Source organism: Sinohyriopsis cumingii, chromosome 7, assembly GCF_028554795.1.
Source record: "Sinohyriopsis cumingii isolate HCF-2022 chromosome 7, ASM2855479v2, whole genome shotgun sequence".
Taxonomy (NCBI): Eukaryota; Metazoa; Mollusca; class Bivalvia; order Unionida; family Unionidae; genus Sinohyriopsis; species Sinohyriopsis cumingii.
This window is the reverse complement of record NC_142967.1, coordinates 82801883-82827081: the sequence shown is the minus strand read 5'-3', so window position 1 is coordinate 82827081 and position 25199 is coordinate 82801883. Positions and strand designations below refer to the sequence as shown.

General features: G+C 34.7%; 1 protein-coding gene across 1 annotated transcript in view; it reads right to left on the bottom strand.

The window, feature by feature from the left end:
• Positions 1-6895: 6895 nt before the first annotated feature.
• LOC149795636 (cytoplasmic polyadenylation element-binding protein 2-like) overlaps positions 6896-25199 on the bottom strand; it is a 106889-nt gene continuing 88585 nt past the window's right edge. Inside the window, exon 8 of the mRNA XM_089965465.1 lies at positions 6896-23645. Coding sequence (XP_089821591.1) covers positions 23418-23645 — 228 coding nt within the window. The 3' untranslated portion in view covers positions 6896-23417. The remainder of the gene's footprint in view (positions 23646-25199) is intronic.

Genomic DNA, 25199 nt, shown 5'->3' with positions numbered 1-25199 from the left:
GTATTAATATTATATGCAATAAATGTAATTTGTGTAATTCATCTTCGTCCTTTGAGTGATTATCACCCGTCTTAAACCTCCCCTATATTGAGCATTTGACTAAGTGTAGGTCAGTTTGTGACACACAGTGGAAGCATTATTATTATAGTGGAATGATGTAGAATTATGTGTATATAAGATACCAGAATTGACAAAATATTGGTTTGTTCCAAGTGCGCGGAAAGGACTAGTTTGATATGGAGTAGGAATGTCAATGCTCTCAGGCCAAGAGGTATGTTCCTATGCCTTATCCAATGAGTTCTTTCCCACCAACTCAGAAAAAAAGCAGTTGATATGGTTTTTGTTTATTACTTATCCCCTTTGTGTTCACACGTTCATTTCAATTTTCGAAATGCATACTTAACAAAAAACGAATTAGTCATTTGGCGTTTTATGAGCGATATTGTAAAACCCTCTGTAAAAGCCTGATATGATGTATGTAACCAGCGCTAGGCCATGGTATATTCTGTGAAATCGTGTCGTTGGTCGTGTCATGTCAATTTACAACACTGACCGTTGCCTTCATCTTCGCTAGCCAAGGTTCTGATATGTTAACCCAATCTACACCTTGGCGAATCGAGCAGATATTTCATATTTAAACACTGTTCCTACATTCACTCAAATACACCTGTAATGGCTTCTCTGGTCAGTGGTCATACTTTCGATGTTAAACTTACAAACTGTCCTTTTGAAGTCAAGTGCCTCCTCCATTTTAGACCGATGTACAATGCACCAATGTTGCAATCTGTGGATTGGTTGGCATTATTATATACTAAGGGAGGCAACTCATGAAATCCAAGATGTCGCTATAACATGGCACTAAAATATCTGCTCCATCCGCCATGGTGTAGATAGAGTTAACACAGCAGAATCTTGGTTAGTGAAGATGCGTTGCTCCCCGTTAAAAGCGGATATTAATTTTCCCGCATACGCATTTTACATAGGTCATTGTTATTTGTTATTTGACAGGTCATTGTTATTTGTTTTGACCTGTAAAATTTAAAGATCTTGAGAATTTTATCAACGTTTTAATCAACTGGAAACCAATTTGTCACGGATCTGTTACTGTTGAATTTGGTCATATCGGCGGTAAAGACCGATACCAAAACAGACCTTAAAATTCTTTCAACATATATGTAAACTGTCGTATAAAGGAGTCGCTAACTTGAACACGAAACATCTTATAATAAGCGTTTTCTTTCCTTTTCTTAAAATATATTACTATATTTTCAATGTCTAAAACATTGACGATGGATGGATGAAGAGATGGATAGTTTTAAGTTGGCTAGCTGGTGTGGACTCTTTCACTTTCTCTGTCTCTAATCACACTAATTATTGTGTGTGTGTGTGTGTGTGTGTGTGTGTGTGTGTGTTAAGTTGGGTAGATGCTGCAAACTCTAAATCTGGTGGGCTCGTGTTTTGGCATCGCCACGTAAACAGGTATGTGTGTATCATTTGGATTTTTAACGTAGCTTGAACAATTTTTCAGTTATAGTCTGCGGTGTGAATTTATAGTGATGTCTAGCACTGGGGCATCATGCCGCAGACATGTAGCATGATGTCCCACCCAGTCACATTATCCTGACACCAAGCCGACCAGTCCTAACACTAACCTCTTAATGCTGAGCGCTAAGCAAGGCAGCTGTTAGTACCATTTTTTAATGTCTTTGGTATGACTCGGCTGGGGATCGAACTCATGACCCCCTGCATCCAAAGCGGATGCTCTAACCACTAGACCACCGGAGCAGTCTAAACAGATAGGTAATGAAATAAATTTGTTGGTACAAGTGTTCCCAAATTTCCAAGAATATCAGTAATTAAAAACATTCAGCTTTATGCATAAAACTCATTAATTCGCCGTATTTTCAAACTTTGTGTTCTCATTTTATACAAGAATTGCATTGAACTTGAATATGAACATTTAGAATATATTTTTACTTAAACGAAGATTGTTTTTTTTTTCTAACGTGATACAATTTTTAATATTCATTTGGTTTTTTTTTGTCAAACAACTTTCTAAAACATAAAAGTTTTTTTCCTACTGTATCAGTAGCAAGAATTTCAATTGTCAACATATACTTCCCTGCTTTTGCCCCAGTGATGAAAAAGTCTCGATAAGGCTAACAAGATCCAATTCTTCAAAATTAGTGCCATAGACAAAACAGCTGCTGCTCTCCATGATAATTCTACATTTATGTTGCAAATGTTTTCTCAGTTTTACCCTCAGATTTACTAAACAAATTTGATTCATCACTAGTAGCAATAGACAAATTGAAAGTTCCTCCATTTGAACTTGATCCTCAAAAAAAGATGTCTTAAAAAAATCTGCAGACCATATTTTTAAAGCTGAAATGTTGTAGCTTTGATTATTTTGCATTGTGACCGCTCCAGTGGCCTAAGAAGTTAGAGCGTCATCTTGTTTGAGCGTCTCTCGCTTGCGGGAGTTTATAGGTTCGAACCCCCGCAGAGTCATACCAAAATACTTATAAAAATGGTACTAGCAGCTTCTTCACTAGGCACTTAGCATTAAGAGGTTAGTGTTAGGACTGGTCCACCTAGTGTCAGGATAATTTGACTGGGTGGGACATGTATGTTGCATGATGCCCCGCTAGACAACACCATAAACTGCCACATTGACATCGTAGTGATATGACTGAAATTTGTTTAAAGGTACTTTAAAAATCCAAATCACACACACACACACACACATTTGGATTGTAGAATGTGTTCTTTGTCATCATTGCTTGCAGCTGGGAACGAGATCAGCAGGTTCACGGTTCATAAGTTTTTGCTGATCGCTTTCTTCGACCTTTTAGTTTAAGGTCGTTGTGCACAGATTTCAGCACTTAATGGCAATTAGTAACTCATTTGAAGTTGAAATGCTGTAGCCTTACTGTCACTTAATTATCTGTCTATAGCCGTTTTGTATTCATGGCACAAAACCATCCAGTTTCACTAAAGGAGCCAGATATATACGCATTTGTCTAATCTAACAGGGTAAAGTTTCCTCCGAATGTTGGTACATTTCTAACCATGATGGCACACCTGTCAGCTCTCATGCCAGGAGAAGAAAAAAAATCACCCCAATCCCGCTTTTGTCTTTTTTCCATGCCTACAACAAAATTTCATTATATCCATATTTTTGCAGAAAACTCCCAATTATTACGGTATGTCGATTTTCATCTGTCCTATAAATATTCCTACATAAATATATGCATCTTATACAATCCACAGAAGCCATGTTCTATTCTGTCACCCGTGACTATTGTGATAATTATTATTACTACAAAGAATTATTTTTTCAGTAAATAGAATATTAAGTTTAAACATTATTCACGTCATTATTCTCGGGTGTTATACCTACTGATCAGCTTTCCTTCGCCTTTCTCCCTAGGTCTTTTTTGAATTTTAGTTTTGGGTTTAATTTTTGTAACATGCTTTATATGTTAGTGTCTCATGTTCTTGTTACATTGGGCTAATAATCAAATTTTCAGAGTTGTTATTTATTGCTCAAGTTTTCTGTATTGAGAGTGCATGCATGCTTCTCTCTTCCGGTGGCACCTACTGGGGCCTACCAATGTTTTTGTTTTATACCCATATTTCTTCTTTTTTTTTAGACCCATATTTCGTTTTATGTATGTTAGATATATTAACATATTTGTTCATATTTCAATCTCTGTCTCCCTCCGAACTCCGTACCGCCAACTTATAGAAATGCTCTGTCATTTTTTCCCTCCTTTGCTTGGACAATCTTTGCTGGTTTCTTTGGTGTCTCTCCTGGTTCTCTCACAGGCCTTGTGTTTCCGGTGTTGCTGGGCTGTCTGGTATCTTGCGCTTTACATTCTTCAAAATCATTATCCCTTTTCCGCTTTTGGTAGCTTCTTGTGTCCTGTTTCTTGGTTTCATTTTCCCTGTTACTTGTTCTTTTTCTGCTTTTCTCATTAACTTTCCTGTTCTCATTTCTGCCCTCTGTACCTTTAGTGGGCAATTCTTTTCATGTATTTTGGTGCGGCATCAGTAACGTATATATGGATTTTGTTTCTTCTAATCTTTCCCGATTTCTCTTATTTTTTTCCACATTCTTTCCCGCGGGGGATGGGGGGTGGGGGGTGGGGCATGGTCTAAAGCACTCACCGTTACGGATCATTGCTGTCTCACCTGTCTGCGTGGGTTCGAGTCTCAGGCTCGGCCAATGTGGGTACGTGAGAAAGCTTGCCAGTAGCTTATCGTGGGTCGGTGGTTCTTTCTATGTTTTTTTCCATGTTCTTGCTCCACTATTGATCCTGGCCGCCATGTGTAGCCTGCCTTGTGCTTAAAAATGATGTTAAACCCTACAACAACAACAACAACAACTTTCCCGCCCGCTGCACCTTTCATGAATAATTCTTTTCTGTTGTTTTGGTGTTTCATCAGCGTTGTACCTCTTGATTCTCCTTCATAATGTGCCTGGTCCTCGTCGATTTTGTTGTAAACTCTTGCACTACTTTGGGAAATAGTGTTAGCTGCCACTTGTTCTCCATGCATTGAACAGGCTTTTTCTGCTTCAGTGCTGTGCATTTGGTAGGTACATTACCCGTGTTATGACAAATCCTACATTTTCGATGGAAAATAGACCCTTTGTAGTACATCTTTGCCAGAAAGATAGTGAACAATCTAGATGACATACCAGCAGACAAATACTTGATCCTAGTGTATAACCAAACTAGGGCAAACCACAAGAATAAGTTCCAATTAAAGTCAGCATCAACAAATTGTTTCAAGTTCAGCTTCTTCCCACTTTGTGGATGACTAATGTACCCCTCACAAGTGGCCACATAAGGGGCCATCCATTTAGCATGTATGCAAAAATCTGGCAAAGCTTGACCCTCCCCCCTCCCTGTACACATGCATGCTTTTTTACACACACCCCATCCCCCGAATTTTATAGAACGGCCTATATCTAATCCAAGCAGAAACGATGAAGGATTAATAATATTAGCATGTTTAATAAAACAGTCCAACGACGTTGAATGTCTTGCTGCATCAAAGAAATAAGCTGCGTAACTTCAAAAAGTTTGTCTAGTGTCCGCTAAAATTCAAATGCCAACTGAACCCAGTCGAACAGGTGACGTATTAGACAAATCATTATCGAGGTTTCACCCCCCCCCCCCCCAACTGTTTCCTATACGTATGTACATTATCAGTAGACCCCTCCCCCATATGCAAGTGCATGCATTTGGGTTAACCCCCCTCCCCCTCCATGCGTACATACTAAATGGACGGACCCTAATGGGGCTTACTGGTGTATATCTCTCAAGAATTTTGTTGATTTTTGTTCCAACATTATGTAACTACCCCCCCCCAAGGGTAATTAATCTATTTTCACTGCTGTATGTTCTCGTGTTTTATCACTTTGATAATTACAAGATATTATTACCATTATCAAGAAGACTAAAACTAACTGCTGAGAAGTGTATTTTTTAGCTCAAGACAGTGTGACATCGGTTGCCATAAAGTAAAAAATGGTATATTAGCCATGTTGGCTTCTCTCTCGTAGGTTACAAAATATACTGGAAAGGATACGATAGTTACAGCAATACAGCCAGATGTTTGTACTTGATTTTACTGGCAATGAGGTACAGAACCATGGCTTATTATCATTCAGAATTATCTCAAATGACATTGATAAAAGTGTTACCACAGTGACTGCATAAAATTACTGTTTTAAAATGAAAATATTAGTGACCAGAAATTCCACCCCTCTTACAAGGTCACTTTACAGCTGCTGAAGGGGTGTCCTTTACAAGAGGGGAGCCACTGTACTTTATGAAGTATCCATACATAGCTCATTCTGTTTCCAAGGTATCAATCTTTGAGACATTTAACTGTAATTAGCTTAGGTGTTAGATCTGGTCTGAACAGAGGTTTGGATCCACCAGCTGCATCAAGTGAAGAGGTGGGGAATATGTAGCCGACTGATATCACTTTCCTAGAATCCGTTTTCAAAACTGAAGTCATCACCGACTTGTTTTTTTAACTCTAGTGCAAGGAAAGGGCTCCATCTGAACAAAGTTTTTTTCCATTTTTAAAACAGAATACGAAACTGACATTCACTATTATTCATCCTTCATGTGAGCGGATAGATTTACCAATCTAAAGTTCGAGAAACAAAAATCACAATCTGGCCATAAGGCCATAAAACAAGGGTTATGTTATACCAAAGGTATCTTAATATGCCCAAATGTGTAATAAAATGAACGATTGGAACATGCGTTAAGTTTTCCCACAAAAATGATTAAAGAGATAAACACGAAAACTTGACAGTAGTAAGTCCAAAATATTAGTGAAATGCAATGTGGTAAATGCATATTTTATGATTTTTCAGGAGTTTATCTACTTTTTCTAATTTTCAAAAACAGACCTCATATTCAACAGATTTTCAAGGTCTGTGCGACCATGTAGAAATCTCACACTTAACATTCTTTTTAGCCTGATCTACATCTCATATATCCATTTTGTATCCAAGGGAGTTCCTTTCCCTACACCACTGCAGCTGCTTGTCTGATGCAAAATCCACAACAAACAACATACATGTGCAAGACAAAAATGTGGCATCATTCTATGTGAATAGGAAATCCAAATCCATGTATGCTCTAATGACTGCATCTTAGATTTCCTTCAAGATGCTAAAATATATTCAAGATATAATTTTGGTACATAAGAGTATTGACAATGAAGCCACAAGCATGTTAATGGATTAGTAGGGTTAGTACAAAAGCAAGTTTTTAGGAGAAAACTTTATTATTGAAGAATTGATTACAATCTTAGTGTTAGAAATATATTAAAAATTAATTGAAAAATAGTAATAAGACAAGTCTGAAAATGAGTTGTAATTACTGCTTGAACTTGTACAATAGTAATAAATTAGCTGACATATGTACATTTGTTAAAAAAATTAAGTGGTTATGTGTAACAAATAAAGCCAAAAGAAACAGTTTTTTCTCATTTTTTTGTACAAGAATGATTTTGCTTTATTTAAAAAACCACAGAAACTCCAAGATTATTCTTAACTTATGGATCCAACAAAAATAACTATGAAAACTGCCCATATACAAAAAAAACTATATGAATTCTTGGTCAAAAGTACAAAAAAGACCTGCATGCATGATACACATACTGGATCATTCAGGAAGATGAGAAAAAGGAATGAAGACTAATGGCATATTGGTAAGTATTGTTTTTGAAACAAAAAAAAAGAGTTCAAGTGAAGAAAATTTATTTCAAAGTTATGCCTTTTTTTTTTTTTTTTTACATTTACTGGAAAAGTTTTGAAAGTTGACCATAAAAGTGCATAATGACTGCTTAACCAGCTTTATATAGACATTTTTATCAAATGGTACCAAAATAGTTTTTGTTGTCCTATTTTACTCACCAACCCTGTGTCTCTAAAAATAATAGTAGACCATAATACAAATCCCAAACTGGAATTACACAAGTTGCAACTAGTAATACTGCATTAATACAAGATGACTTGTAATATAATTGATAATAAATATTTTGCATGAAAAAGCAGCACGAACACCATTATGGGGGTTTCTAGGAGAACTGATCAATACATTGTTAAAACTTAAATGGTCTTGAAATAATACCCTGGATTAAATACTTAAATAACTAGGAAAGTCTCAAGTCTGCATCAAACTTTGCAAATCATTTTATCATCATACATAGGTTTTCCAAAATATAATGTGCAAGTTTTTTTGCCAATAAGCTCTTCTTACGGAAAATAAGTTCTGAAATTGGGCCTCCATAGTACAATGACTTGCTTAAAATTGAGAAGTGCAATTATGTACTTGTACTCAAATGTATCAATCAATTACATGATTTTGAGGAATGTTGTGTAAACTTCAAAATAGCTTAGCTCTAAAACTGTAAATATGGCAGACAGAATGAATGGGCCAAATGAAAATGTGATTCAGATATTTGTGACATAGTTTTGACCATAATTTTACAGTACAAGCTCAAAATTATGAACAAGGTGTTATACTCAGTAATCAAACCTAATACCGTAATTACTTTAATAAAATAAAATGTTCACAGTGCATTTCTATAAAATGTCAGATTTGAACCTATTCATTGAATTCAGTTCATCTTACAGTATTATTTCCAATGTCTGAACATGAATTTCTATAGTGCCTATAAATTATGCATAAACGGAAAAGAAAACCAGGATATTAAATTTCACACTGTGAATAGCTACCACAAAAAGAAAAATAAATTCATTCACCATTTGCAAAATTTGATGACGACTGAGAAAGTACTATATTTTGTCACAATATCAACAACCAAATTGTACCTACAAAAATCAAACTAAAAATAAAACATTTTACAAAAGAACTGTAAAGTCTGCACAACAAAGATGAATACTTTTACCAAAAGCATTTTTTTCTGCCATGTGGGAACCCCAATTTATTTCTATAAAGTGTCAGGACCCCTCCACTGGCTCAAAAGACCACTGTTGGCATAAAAATATATTTTTACATAGATACAACAAAAATAAACTATTTTTCTCTGTGTATTGCACATTATGTTCATGTAAGCATCAACCATCAACCAGAAATTAGCAAGCTGATATCAGTATAAATAATACAGGTTTATACTGAGCTGTTTAAGACCACATATTGAATAAGTAAACCTGATTACACAAAAATTAATGATTTACTTCAAAATCTAGCAATGTCCAAGTTCAAATTATACTGAAAGTAAGCTGTTTCTACCATATTCCCTCTCCACCCCTTGGCGGTTTTACAATATGAGAAGCCAAATAAAAAACTTACCAAATTGGGTCTTTTGTGAATATCTCCAGATCAGGACATGTATATATTCAAGTTTTAGATGTTACAATTTTATGAAATGACAAGGGTAATCTTTGGCAATAGGTTGATTCAAGACTAGAATGCTAAAACTTAAATCTAAAAATACCATATACTTGTTTCATGCAATATTTTCAAGTACTCTGAAGTGATCAAATGTCTGCAAAACCTTGGAATGAAATCCTGATGAACTTGAAAAATACAAACATCATTCAAATCAAAGGACTTTTTGACTCTGTCCCACAAAGACATTATCAGAAATTTATCTTACACCCAATTCCCAAATGTTATTTGAAGTATGTTATTAGAAATCTTGCACCTGTATATTCTGTGTGATTCTAGACTCTGATGTATCTTTTGAAATCACCATTCCCAATAATAAGTGAGGGTGTACTGATAATTATAAATCAACTTCAAATATAAATTCTTATCAATCCTATGAAAATACAGAGTAAAATGGTTAACATAGCAGCAAGCTAAAATTGCCAGAATAAATAAATAAATAAATAAAAATCTTATAGTACATCATCAGTCACAACAACCATTTACAACACTAAATCTAAATAGATTTAACTAGGAAAAATTTTAACAACACAACAAATTTTTCACCATATATGCTTGCTTGCACATATTCTGGTCTGTTGACCTAAATGATACCACCCTAAATATGTGTTTACAAATTCAGGCAGGCAATCTAGCTTCACCCATATGGTAAAAATTAACAGCTCAAGTCAAGTATTCCAAGCTGAGCCAATTCTGCAAGCAAGTATATACAGATATACATCAAACAGTTTCCAAACAGGACAATACTAAATTTCCTTGAACAATAGCTTCAAAGGCAACAAGTAAATTAGGATTAAAGGTTTTTCTGACAATGTGAAATAATATTAGAGTTTGCTTCAAATGCCATCCTGGTAATTTACATGCGGTATCTAAAGCAAACAGGCTTTCCTCATTGTATTTCCTCATCATGGAAAACTAACACCAATGAAATCATTTCTCTGCTTTGATATACAAGCCTCTTAAGCTCTTCCATTTTATATACAGAATGGCAGTTTAAACCCGTTATAAAGCTGATCTACAATTTCCAAGATCATTTCATTATTTGGAACAAGAAAGACCTGGTTCAGTTTTCATTTTCATATAGTAGCCCTTGCAAGATATGACAAACAGTCCAAATAATAATCCCCTATTTTTTTTTAAATGGCAACAATGTAGTTTTGCTGACACATATTCCAGTTTCAATACTGTAATTATATGGAGAATATTATATACAGTCAAAAGGAACTATCCATTCATGTTAATATGGAGGCATATGAATATGAATACTTAACCAGAGCACAATTGATGATTAGATAGCTCACCTCTACTTTCAGTAGTCTCCAGTAGCTATTAATATAATGCAGAAAATAAATTTAGACTAAAGTAATCCTGGCCCATTTTCTAACAAAAAATTTGGTTTGCAATCTTTTATCCTCACATTAGAACTTTTTAATTTTGTCAAAATGTAAAATGTTAACTTTCAATTGGTACTAATTAACCTGTATACTGTGATGCCTTACTGTGAAACCACCTACCCATCCACCCACCTACTGTAGTAGGGCGTAAAAGTCATAAAACAATACTAAACAAAACCCATTCATTGTATCATATCAAATTAGAGGTACTGTGACAAGTTTTACCAATGGTGTTTTTGCATTATTAATTTTATAATACATAATTGTGTTCTTAAAAATCTGCTGGACAAAATATCTTTGTCCACCCCTGGAAGCCTGATGCTACTTAAATGACCTTGGAGTTACAGCCAGAGAAATGCAAATACTTAATCCAAGCCAGTAAAATGTGAAGGTGCCACTTTCTGTATGGATGTAGTAGCATGAGAGATATAGACAACTGCATAGTTTCATGACTAAAGCATAAAAAGTATAAAATTCAAACTGAACAAAAGTCAGCGATGTTAAATATGGATCAATGTTACCTACTTTCATGATGAGGGTTTAGTACTCTTCAAGATACATCTCTACCAATGTACAGGAATCTTGGTATAGTAGCATGTATACCGGGTACTAAAAACCAATCTAGTGTAAAGTTGAATACAAAAATGTAACCCAAGACATTCTTTTGTTATAAGGGTATGATATTAATAGAGATGTACACAATCATCTAGTTTGAAGATTCGACCATGAATAGAACTTGAGAAATAAATTTTAAACAAAAAAATTGGATCCAAAATCAGTGATGCATTTAATATAGGGCAGTGACCTAATTCTGTGATGATGGTGTAATACACATCAAGATGCATCCCCTCACCAAGTTTCATAAATCTGTCCACAACAGAGTGCTAAAAACCTTTATGATCATGAACTGGATGCAAAAACTTAATGTAAACTAGTAAAATATTAAACACAGGTCAGTGACACTCATTTGTGATGAAGGTTTTGTACTAACCAATATGCCTACAATAATAGAGTTTGATGATTCTAGCATAACGGTGCTTGAGAAAGGAAAACAGAAAATATATCCAATTCTGTGATGCACGATATAGGCTCAGTGACCTTCTTTTGTATCGAAGGTGTAGTATGCCCCAATATACATCCCCAAACCAAGTTTCAGGATTCCTAATAAAACAGTATTTATAATGTGCAAAACCCTTGAACTAAACACAAAACCATTACCAGGAATGTACTTGCACAAAGTTAGCTCCCACCCCACCCTCTCCTGGGAGGTAGGTGCTATGAAACACACTCCACTCTGTCTTGACAAGGAGGGGCTTCAAGGAAGGTTTACTATGTTAATGATGACGCCATGGGTAGTACAATATTGTAGAGGTGAGCTAAAAATACATGCAACAAACTAAATTACCTTGTCTATCCAAACCCCATTCAGCAGAATTAGTTCATTTGACCCACAAGTATAAAATGTGGATTTAGCATAACCCATAACATGTAACTAATTACCTTGTCTATCCAAACCCACTTCAGCACAATTTGTTCATCTGACCTCCCATGTATATCCCTTAAACATGCAGCTGCAGCATAACCTGAACAAGATGCACCTAAATGTTTATGCAACCCCCATTCAGCAGGACAATTGGTTCTTCTGACCCACATTTAAGTCCCAGCTATGCAGATTTAGTATAACCCAAATGACATGTACAATCAGCAGAAAAATTAGTTGTCTGACTTACATGTACATCTCTACAGCATAAATATTTAGCATAACCCAAACTCAATGGTCCAACTTCTACAGTGCTCCCTTTAAAAATGATGCACATGGATGACATAAAAGGAACTATATGGGAGTGAGTCTTATACTGGGGGATGTTCTAAAAAAAAAATGTCATAATAATTCATAACAAGAGTCAGTCAAAGAGAAAAGAATTTCCAAGAATGTTTTCAAATGCCAATTATTGACACCAACCCTGATATTCTTGAACAAGATTCTCAAATTAGCTGCTGTAGCAGCCATATTGTCTGTAATATCTGCACCATATTTAGGACAGACTGGATGCCATTATGACTTTTATTTGAAACCGTATGCCAATATGACCAACCATTTAGGAAACTCAGTGACAAAGATTTTCAAGACATTCATTGTAGCAACTGTACTGGATGTCTGTGGGCACTATTTATATTATGGATTAATAGGTACCATAATAAGCCTTTTGATGAAAACCTCATGTCGATATTACCATTAATTCTGGAGGTGTAACAATATCAAATTTTTCAAGATGGCAGCCATGGTGAATGTATTGGTTGTCAGATCAGCATAATTTTCATTGGAAACCAACCAGACACCACAAGAAGTCTTCTGATGAAAACTCATGTCAGAAGGACTTTCCATTTTGGAGAAGCAGTGACAAGATATTAAAGATAGTGGCCATATATGAGAACATATCGGCACCATTCACATTCAGGACCAACTAGATATCATAATCAATCTTCCAGTGAAACCACATGTTATAACTTTCCATTTAGGAGTGGCACTAACAAAATTTTCAAGATGGCTGCCATGGTGGCCATACTGGATGTCAGAGTGGTATCCTTTTCACTTACAACCAGCTAGATATCATAAAACACTTTTAGCAAAAAACCCAAGATATGATAATCCATTAAGGAGGAGTAGAAATAATAAGATTGTAAATATAGCTACTGTGGTGGCCATAAAGTTATGTATGAGGAGCACAACTAACCTTGGGATGAATGTGTTGCAAAGTTTTATGGCAATCCTCCAAGTACTTTAGGAGCAGCAACAACAAAACTTGTGCAAATGGACAGACATCAGACAATGGCCAACGATGTACAACGGATCATAAGGTCTTCTAGTCGTAGATGAGAAGAGTCGAATAACACAAAAACTGAGAATTTAATGATGTGAAACCAGATTTTTTTTCCTACAAAAATACGTATCTTCAAGAATAGTTACATAATCATAATACCTCAGTGAAATACTACCTTGCAAATCCAATGTTATCAGCCGACCTAGGTGACAGAGCTCCTCTTGAAACAGGGATAGATGCCAAATGTCATGAATACTTCAGTTGCTACTGGTGCAGAAGGCACCCTCTCTATTTGGATGTAAATGTAGGGATGCTGGGAGGGTGTACGTGTATTATGATTGGGTAAGTTTTATTGAAGAAAGATATTTTCTTAGAAAAAATTTGGTTTATTACCCAATCACAATACCATACAATAGTTAAGAGGTGGAGAGAAATACAATAGAGAGAGCATCTCCAGTCCCCTTAATTCTGTGAGACAGCTTCTTGATAGCCTGACTGGAGAATAGACTCCATATATTGGGAAGCAGCTTCGAAGGAAACGCTTTTCCCTTGCACAAATCCAGCAAGTCATGAAGCTATGTCCTTATGAAGCGTCAAACAACCCAGGAAGATAACCTGGCTATAAATCCCTCCAGACTGAGTCACGCCTTTTAGGATGAAAATTCTCCAATATAAAAGCTGATGAAGTGGACTTGGATCTCCATCCCATAATATGATATCAGTTAGAGAACAGCTTCATCAAAAATGGAAACAGGTTTGTGGGGCTTATAGAACTGCGGACTAAAGTTTGAGGGAAGGCATCTTTGGATCTTGTAATTGATGATATAAGCAGCCCAGAATGTCTGTAACTTTGTTAGACTGTGGAAGTAATTTAAAAGTAGATTCTTTCCTTTAATAGTCAATGATCAACTGATGCCAGAACTTTCAACCAGGCAGCTGTTGTAGAGGGAGGACAGAATTCAGATGGCAGTAGGAGAAAAACTTTTTCAACTGAAGCCCAAAGATTGAGTTTTCACACTTCAAGTAATATCTGATAATGATGATGGGACTTGTAAAGAAGTTATGTCATCTTTGAATAAAGGTACTGAAGCTGACATGCTTTGTGGTACCTGTGAAGTAGCTGGAGAAGAATGTAGAGGATGGTGACTCACTACACTCAGAGTGTCCTCAGTTAAATATGGAAACAAGATGGTAACTGAGACTGTCTGTTTGCTCCTGATCTTGCTCCCCAGCAAGTGATATGGTGTTGAACCCAAGCCTGCAAACTGATGACACAGTCTTCCCTTAAGGTATGCTTCTGCACCTTCCCTTTTTGTATCCCACAGTACTGCCACCCACCGACTTCTGTCCATAATATGCAAGTCTGACATTTGTAGACTGACAACTGGAGTAAGCAGCACATGTACAGTGTTTGTCAGTCTTGTCTTGCATTGCACATGGTCTAAATCTACATGACAAAATAGAGCATACAGTACACACAGGTGTAGTGCAGCATGCATCCTGCATTAGGAACTTCAGAGTGTACATGCAGAGCTACACAATGTCAATTACCTGTAAGGCACACATTGCTTCCCATACAGGTAGATATTGGAGTGTTGCTGTTAATACACATTCTAATAAAAGTTACCTATAGGAAAGGCCAACTGACTGCTAATACTAGTAAAATCACTTAAGCATCACTTATAGTAACTATGAAGTGGACATTAAGACTAAATTATGAATAGAAAATCTGATTGTATATAGTCAACCACAGATGAAACTATACAGCAATAAAAGTTTTCTATAGTACAAAACATACAAGCACATAAAAATGCACTTAAGCATCGTTACTGATACCTACAAAGTGGATGCTACAATATCAATTGAAAGACAATGTTACATATAGGAAACACAAATGATACAGGTAAAAAATCAGTAGTGTCACACAGACAACTACTAAGTGGACACAAAGATTAGATTAATACAGGAACCTTACTAGTATGTATCCAACCATAGCAGAAATTATACAGCATTACAAATTTTCTATATCACACACCAGACACATATAAATACACCTATAACAATGTGTGGGGATGCAAATGTGACCCATGAAGGTACATAACAAGGGTGCCAAAGTCTGTGATGATTGCAAAGTGATCGTACTGAAAACCCTGAAACTTTCTTATTAAAAAAGAAAAGAAAAGAGATACATTTATACATTAAGTATACTTCTCTTCAAAGAGAACATTCATCGAATTTGCCTTAGGTTAGAAAACTTCCCAAATGCTTGTATGTAGATTGTGAGGCCTGTCTGCAGAGAACATGAAACTGAGCACAAGCAGGCGTAGTAACTCAAGTATTCACAGTCTTTGGCACCAATCCATGTCTCATTGGGAGATCACTCTGTCATCTAGTACGGGAAGATAACTTGTACCAATTTTGCTAAAATGTTTTAGTCTGGGAGAGCTGGATTTGTGAGGCAGAAGTAGTTCTCTGAAGGTATTATGATTGGGTAACATTTTTTTAAAGAAGTCACAGACTCTCATTAGTCATGGAGGAGAATAAAACAAACTTCAAACAATTTAACAGAATCCATGATCATACCCATGTTATACAAGGCAACAGTATAATACATGCAGATGTATACAGAGAGGCTATATAGTGAGGGACTACTATGTTTGAATGTGTGTATGTCTGCATGCCAACTGACAAGTTTGGATGAACAAGGTTCTTTTATCAAGGTTTTTCTTTAACCCTCCAAATGAACACATACCTAAAAAATATTTTTTTAAAACAATAACCATATTTTTGTAAAACAATAACCAATATAACTATTATTGTCTAACTGTACTACTTAATATAAAGTATGGGGGGGGGGGTATTTTATTTTCATGAAAGCTACTTTTATTTACTTTGGGAAACAGTTTGTTAGACCTGACTAAAACAAACAATAAAATTTAATTTCTCTTTACTAAATGGTTAGTACTTGTTAGATCTTATTCCAGCAATCTCTGCTGAAATACATGACATATTAATCAATTTTAACCAACGGAGACAAAAATGATTGTTTTTTCAGGGTTTAACACCATATTTTAGCACATGGAGGCCAGTATAACAGGTGGAGAAAACCCCCAGGAAAACCCTGGTAGAACCTCTGACCCACATGGAAGCTACTGGCAAGCTTTCCTATGTACCCACATTGGCCAAGCTCAAGATTCAAAGCCACATGGACAGAGGTGATGCACTAATTAAGATTCTGATTAATCTTCACAAGTACCATATAGCTGTAAATGCTAATAAGATGCTAAACAAATTTTAAGTATTCATTTTTTTTCTCTTCAGATAAATATCTTACCTAGCCAAAATCGACTAAATGTGAACAAGACTACATCACTGAAACTTTTCAGCCTATTGAGTCTTTCACACTTCTCTTCAGGTGAGGTTGCAACATCACAGATTACGTAACACTGAGGTAATGTTTTGTGAGATTGACAGAGAATACTGAGGTAGGACTTACTCTGAATCTACATCTGACCCTTATAAATTTTAGATGAAGCCCATACGAGTACAGAATGATTACCGAAAAAGCTGAGTGATACATAAAACCTTATTGAGTTATTAGTGATGGGGCAATGACAAAATTAAAGAATTAAAGCAGATCTGAGCACTAGAAACCAGAAGCAGGTAAATTCCGAATTGGTTTGATCTTTATCCTTTAAATGTAGTTTCCCTATCTGTCATGCAATATAATGTACCAGTTTATGAACTTTTGAAATGAGCAAAAACCTGTTCAAAACAATGGTTGCAAACTTTTTTTATAATATTCCTCCAAGAGGACCGCTTTTTTAACTTTCCAATTGAGTTTAATTGCTTCAGTCAATAAAATGTACAAATGGGATGGCTGTGCAAAATACTGTAAAGTATCCTGTGCAAAAGATAGCCTAGATGTGTATTACCATATTTCTTTCTTGTATGTGGAGCTTTTATCTCTCAAATCAACAAAACAGGACTGCATGTGACTAGGAAAAACAAACAAACAGCCAGTCCTGACTTTTCACTCTAATCCTCTCTCTCTCTCTCCAGAATAAAATATATCTTTTAGTTACAGGCTATACTATCTGGACTACATAAATGTAAAAAAAAAATGCTGAAATACAAAAATAATTTTCTATGAATCATGAAAATAGAATATTAAATGTTACAGTATGTTATAAAAATGAGTCTTCTTTAAAAGAAAAATCAAAGAATTGTCTTGGAAACACAATTACTTTATGAAGAATGTTGGTTGAGGTACAAAGTACTGAACTAGTCTGCTTAAAATGAGAAAGGCAGAGAATGGAGAAAACACGAGGCATTCAACTTCCATCTTGGTTAAGAGCCATGAAATGTCTATAGCCTTTACATCCAAATAAAGGTTGAAAGTCAATAATTGCAGTGCAAGAGTATGAAAAGGCTGGGCAAATTTACCAATTTTAGCAGTATAAAGAAAGAAAAAAACTTCAATGAACTAAAATTATAAAAGAAAAGAGATCACTGAAAGAAAAAAGTATGTAATGACAAATCTACAATAAGTTAAATTTACTTCTGCTGACATGTAAAAGGATTTGTGAAAAATAATATTGATATGGTTCATCTTTACAAGTAAGATATTCATACATCAACCAACATCTCTGGTATATTATGGTAGACTGACCAATTACAATTCAGAGCCTAATTTCACCTATTAAATAGTATTTAGTCAAGTCCAGCACACAAAAAGCAACAGCTTGCTAAAATAATTCTCTTAAATTTCAGAAAAAGGTGTTGCCTCATAACACAAATTCTCTCACCTACAGGAGGAGCACAGTCAGAGTGGCCAACAATATGTAGACTATAACAGAGGAAAATACCCAAATCACTCAAGCCCAAAGATAATAAGGTCAGAGTGGCATACTTAAAAGTGTTAGAGTTACTCTCCTTGAGATGCAACCACATTCTAGTTAATACAAGAGTACGTCAAACGAGGACCAAGATAGTGGGTGATAATGAACAGATACCTGAAAATACAAAAGTCATTCAAGCATGAAAATGTTACAATGACCCAGATTTTGTATGGTTAAGTTATCCTACTCGAGATGCCTCCACATGCCAAGTTTCAGGAAAGGTGAAGGTGAAATAGGGTCCAATAAACTGAGGGTGTAACAAGCAGAAAGCTGAAAATAGAAAAGTCATTCCAATTTGAAAATTGGGGCACACTGAACAAAGCTTTTGGTTTGAGTTATTATTTTCTTATGTACCCATCAAACAATTTTCACGAGTGCAGGTGAAATATGGTTCTAGATATGAATGGCATAACAAACAAGCATCTGAAAATAAAATTTGATATAAGCATAAAAAGTATGTCAAACTAAACAAGTTTGGATATGGTAGCATTATGATACATACACAAGGTAGTCTGTATGTGTAGGTCAAATTGGGTTCAAAACACTTGGGGGTATAATGACTGAAAGCTGAAAATAACAAAGTCAATCAAGTGTGCACTTTAGGTCACAATTTCCAAGTTTGGGTGCCTTGCCCACGGACACACAACAGTTGGCAAACCAAGCTGCACTGTTGGCTGGATGCAAACCTGTAACCTTTCTGCTGCAAGTTCAACATGCTAACCACTGCCACAACTGCTATTCTCCATTAGTTGCCTCTTAGAACATACCCAAAGGAACATGGAGCCTACTCACCTCCCAAGCACCCACCCCACCCCCCCGTCCAAGATACTGCAGGTGCAACAAATGAACAAAGCTGAAAATGTATGCCATGCAAGCATACAAATTAGGTTGCAGGAATCTAGTTGTGGCTTCACTGAGGTATTTCTGTCCAGCTCCGCATGCCAGTTTTCATGTGTTAAGTACAATAGGGTTCAATATATTGATGTTTTGATGAAGAAACGGATGAAAGATGTAAAAGCCACTCAGGTTATGAAAACTAGGTCATGGTGACCTAGTTTTTGTATGGCCGAGATAAAGTTCCAGAGACCCATCCACATAAGTGTAGGTGAGATAGGTCTGAGACACTGAGGATAAAACAAAATATTGTGATTATAACGAATGAATGGGCAAAGCATCACATCCCCTGTTAACTTCGTCAGCAAGTAGACGAGATACAAACAAAGAGAAGAAAAGTACAAATCATTTGCAGATAAGACTCAAAAATACATTTACAAAAAGGAAAAGAAATTACAAAAATAAGTCTTGGTTACAAAAGGTTCATTTACATGATTGAGAATATTTTCTGCAAATAATATGAAAAAGGGTACTCCAGACATAAGTACATATAAAAGGAGCAATACATTTTGTAATGTCTGAGAAAACCATTAATAGTTTTCCTCTTGTATATCTCTAACAGACAAATTTCAGTTCAAAACATTGTGGGTTTTACACCGGCCAACAATTTTTAGAACTGGGCTTAGTGGATGCATTCAGACTCATCTTAATCTGCCACAATTCATCAACTAAACATAGACATTTATAAATGCTGCGATTAATTGGGGCAACAAGATACAATAGAAGCAAATCTGATAAATAAATAAATAGCACCTTCAAACAAACAAAAATTCCATTTATACAATACAGAGTTTACTAGCTTGTCAAATGTTATGAAAATATAAAAATGGAATAGTAAAAAATTGAAACACTGGGTACAAAATGTTGAGAAATCTGTGGATACAACTATATTGAATTATTACCAAAAAAGTTCTTATTAACTATACAATATCCAAAGAACATGCAATCATGAAGTTGTCATGACAAAAATAAACTCTATGTTGAAAACTATTTGACTGCTGAATGTTGTAGTTGAACCAGTGTCTAAAAATAGTATTCTATCTTGTATCCCAGAATGACAAGTTTGGCAAATTATTCTGCAATTATAAAAACATATAAAATACATTCTCTCCATTTTCCTCTTGCTGAATATGGTATTAACATAAGTGTAACAAATATTATAAACATTAACCAAAGAAAACACAAAAATCCCAGTGTGGAGCAAACAAAACTGCAAAACTGGGAATGCCACCAAAGATAAAAGTTGATGTAATTCAACATTCTGAAAATACATAAAAACAAAACTTTCTTTTAATTAGTGTGAAGATCCATATGTCCACAAAACCTGGAATGCAGAAACAGTTTTGGGCTTGTTGTAAAGTAATAATGACCAAGAAATAAAACAACTACCTCACACTTAAAGTATATTTGTGGTTTGCAAGCTTCCAAGTTAACGTTAGCTTAGCCCCAAGTTAACGTTAGCTTGGCTCTGAATAAAACCTAAATCTAGATCTGTAGAAAATCAAGATTTCAGCTCATTATTCTACTGGTCAAATGCACTTTGCCAACAATAACGGCATGCAGCTTATCAGTAGTGCTAAACATTTAGATTATAGATAATAATCACCCAAAACCAAACTCAGAGAGGAATCCTATTATTACGTTATATCTAATCATGGTCTCCTTCAGTCAAGTCTGCAGAGACCTTAACTAAATCTAACCCAAGAAAAATATTACTCTGAAACAGAAATTTGAGAAACTTTACCAAACCCTTCAATGAAAAGTTGTTGATAAGTGAGTATGAGTGAGTTAAATTGCCATTTAGAAACCTCTGCTTTCATTCCACCTGATTTAATATCGCCCTATTTTGGAAAAGCATGAAATATGAAATTGCTCATAAAGTATGAACACTATCAGCAAATCACTGATAGAAGATGCAAATACTGAGCAAACTGATGGCAATTTTTAATCTGCACAATCTACTGAAAACAGGTGAGCATCTATAGGATCTGTGGAGAATGGCACACAAATAAGGTGGCACACCATAAAACACTTCCACCTAGAAGTTTTCTTCTTCAACCTCTGATGCAATTTTTTCCAACATATTTTATAAATTTTATTTCCAAAAGTGATGTACAAATATACTGATTGTTCTTCGTTAAGAAAATACAGAATTTTAAATACTAATCGATCTAAATTCCAATGAACCTTAATGATCAAAATCATAAACTTACTGAAACACTATCTTCTTGTTTTTTTCCTGGACGCCAAATTTATAAAGCCATTTTTGGAGATATTGTCAAGCAAAGTGGAAACATCAGTACAAATGACTGTACTCCACACTGGTATAACAACAAAGACTGCAACATCTGAGTGAAACATCAATGAATGGGATTAAAATCACAGCAATAGTGGAAATTATCAAACTTCATAAAAAATGTAATTCTTTCAAATTTTTCCATGTAATATAAAAGTATTAATTTACTGAAACAAAGGTATAAAAATTCTAGAAATTCTGTAATACAAATAGAAATGCTTTATACACCCATAATGTTTTGTTTTCTTTCCATAATGAAAGCATAAATGACATTTCTGATTTAAGTCAGAGAAATCTTACAGACCAGGATAAAAATATTTCCAACTCTGAATATTTTTATTTGCTTAAAAAAGTGAAATGAAAATAAAATTATGCTTCAATAACACTTTAATCTTTTAAATATCAATAACCTTAATATAATCATGTTTTTAACTCTGCATTACCTTCAATATATGAAAGAAAATATAAGAACTAATATTCTGTGAAACAAAATCATGAAGAACTCTGAAGCCATTTTTGCCTTTAAAAAAAAAGACAATTAAAACATTTCAAAATATACTCAGAAGTTTTTGGGGAAAAAAAAGAAGTTTATGAAACATTTTACCTCATGCCCTGTTCGTATGTTAGTAAAATAAAAAACAAAAACCTATACTCCATTGAATATCGATATTTCAAAATAAAATAAAAACGGGAAATATATTTTTGCCAGGCCTATATTAATTACTGACCTTGTACTAATTTAATGCTCATCAAAGTAACTGACTAGAACACACACTCATCATAATATCCCAGGGTCACAAAATGATTGACAGTTAGTATGACCACGTCATGCTAATTAATGTCCCCACAACCAGAAGTGGTAACCATGTTTTACGATTCAACTTTTGCAAATCTTTTCTTTCATCTTTTTTACTGTAATCAATAAGCAAGAAAAAGAAATATATTTAAAACAAAATAGAAAGAAAAACTTAAAATACAAATCTAAAAAGAATCAACATAAAATCAAACTAAAAAGAAAAATGCTCAAAATAATTATTTTTTCTTCTATTTTTTTAAAATCCAGTACCTGTTTATGCTAATAATTTTACCAGATCCTTAAATATGTAATTGTTTATTCTGGATTATTTACTAATATCAAAAGTTTTTCTTTTCATGCAGCATATCCTGTGCTCAAGTTTAAGATACAGGAGACTGTAAGAAATCAGTATTTTTTTTGTAATTGCCGAACAAGAATATTTCCAATAAAAACAGTTTTTTTAACTGGTCTCTACAAGAAAATGCATTTTTATTTATGCTTCAAACTGACTGCTTGCAGGTCTCAAACTGATTATTTTGTATTAGACACAAAGTTTCTGCCACCATTTACTTTGACATGAGTATGTATAAATTTCCTCTATACTTTCATCCTTTCTGCCATTCATGGAACATTATTTAACATTGTCTAGGCATCTATATTCAAATAGTGGCATCAATAAATATGAATTTTATCCATAATGACCTACAAGCACTTATGTTTCAATACATAATATAGGAATAACAAATTCGTTAACATCACAATAATAACCATTGCCTAGTTTTTATACTGATCTTTGGTTTTATGAAGCATTTTTCTTTCCCTCTGATTAGAGATCACAATACTAAGGTACATTTTGCAACGTATGTAAAAAATTGTAAATTCAATCACAACACCACTGACAACCAATCCCAAGACAGCAGGAAGCCAAAGCTTGAGTAACTATATCATCTAACAACCAAAAAAAAATTACAAAACATAATAAACCTCTAGACTCAATGAAATAATTATCAAAATATATAGAATACTTTATCAAACAAATTTATGATGATAATACAAAATAATTAAAAAAACAACAAAAAAAAACCACTGGCAAGAAAATCACTTTTCTATAGAAATTTCACGAAAGAACCTTGTCTAAAACCATAAAAAGTCAAGGAAAAAATAACTCTTGCTTAGGTTCTGGACCACTCCTCCTTTCTCGTGCAATATTAAAACATTTTATGTTGAAAATCTGCTTGTACTTGATTATGCTCTTTGAATTATGTCACTTAAAGCTGGCGATGCATACTAGTATACAGCAAACTTGGCCGATGAGAGAACAAGCCCAGAACACAAAATATGGAAGATTACAATTATCTAACAACTAGCACCATCGAAATGGTACTGCGCGTGGACGATCTGCTCCTTCCTTCACAAGTGGCTTGTGAAATTCTCGTCCAGGACGTGCATGGATTTGGGCCCAGCAGTGCTCACAATAGTACTGAAGACAGGTGACATTAGCACAGAAGAAGGGTGCAAACTTCCCACCGCATCGAGTGCCATGACATTCATCACACATCTGGTCATCCAGAACATATGGCTTCACCTCAACCTAAAGTGAAAAGGTTAAGCAATCCAGTCAATTAAAAATGATTTGGAAGACAGATCCTTTGCATTCTCCTCTTCTCTACAATTTATTAGGAGAATCAGCAAGTGCACAGAAAAGAAAATGGACATTCTGCCTAGTCAGTGAATGTAATTACATACATTTTAAAACAAGATACTATAGATGCATACATACCAACCCTGAGAGAGAGGTATAAACAATTTTGCTAATACATGTGGCAGAAAAAAAAAGCGTAATCTGAGCATAAAAAATGTAATATATATATTACATGCCATAATTACAAAAGGTACAGTGTATGAAATATGTACATTTATTTTTACTACTACTTGGTTCTGCAGGTTGAAATTCTTCACAATCCATGAGGATCAGAACCAGAATGCAACCACAAAACATACTGAGAGGTTATTTATATTCAACAATCACTTTAACTACTGTACAGGCCTAACTTTTGCTGAATGATCATGAAGTTACAAATTCTTTTGTGCTCAATCTTAGTGCTGTATTATATCACTCTCATATTCTTCATTTCATATAAAGCAGTGTTGCTTTGTCTCTTTTTTTGATCAGAAGTTTATAAAGATCCATCTGCTCAAAGAATTTTCATCGACAAGTCACGTTGTAAAAACCCATTTCACATAACATCTGGCACCATTTTCTTTAAAAGTGCACAGTGGTTTGCCACATAACTTGACTAGCAATAAATATAATGAATATGTGAGGCAAACTTTCAAATTTTCATAAACCTGTCTGTTTTCTTGGAAATGGATCAAATACAATTGCTATAAATAGAAAGTAAGGAAAGTTTATGTTGATTGAGGACAAATAAATTAACTTGTACACTATTTTTACAGAGCAGTCTTTCTTTACAAATATCATCAAATTTATTTAATGAGTGGGATTAAATAGATGATACTAAAACTGTCCAACACAAATTTTTACTCGTTATCTTTATTTAAAAATCTATGTAAAGTGAAAAGACATGATTAGGTATCAGTGTGTGATTTGGATTTTTAACGTAGCTTTAACAATTTTTCAGTCATATTGCTATGATGTCTGTCTGCAGAGTGGCAGTATATAGTGATGTCTAGCACTGGGACATCATGCCACAGACATGTAGCATCAAGTCCCACCCATTCCCATTATTCTGACACCAGGCAAAACAGTCATGACATTAACCTCTTAATGCTGAGTGCCATGCGAGGCAGCTGTTAGTATAATTTTTATAAGTCTTTGGTATGACTCGACCAGTGTTTGAATGTGCGACCTCTAACACACAATTAGGTGAAAAAAATGTGTAGTGGTTGCCAGTTATGCAAATTGATATTAGGAGAATCTATGTTGGGGTTTGAACTGAGACAAGGAAATCCCAGTCAAGGGGTTAAATTATTTGTCTCCCCAAGAGGCTAATGTAACCATACAACTGGGATTTCCTTATCTTGGTACAAATGCTCACCCAATTTTTTCAAATTAAATTAAAATAACCCTACACTTTTGCAATTTAGTTAACAGATTCAAAGAACAGTATTATTCATCAGGTAC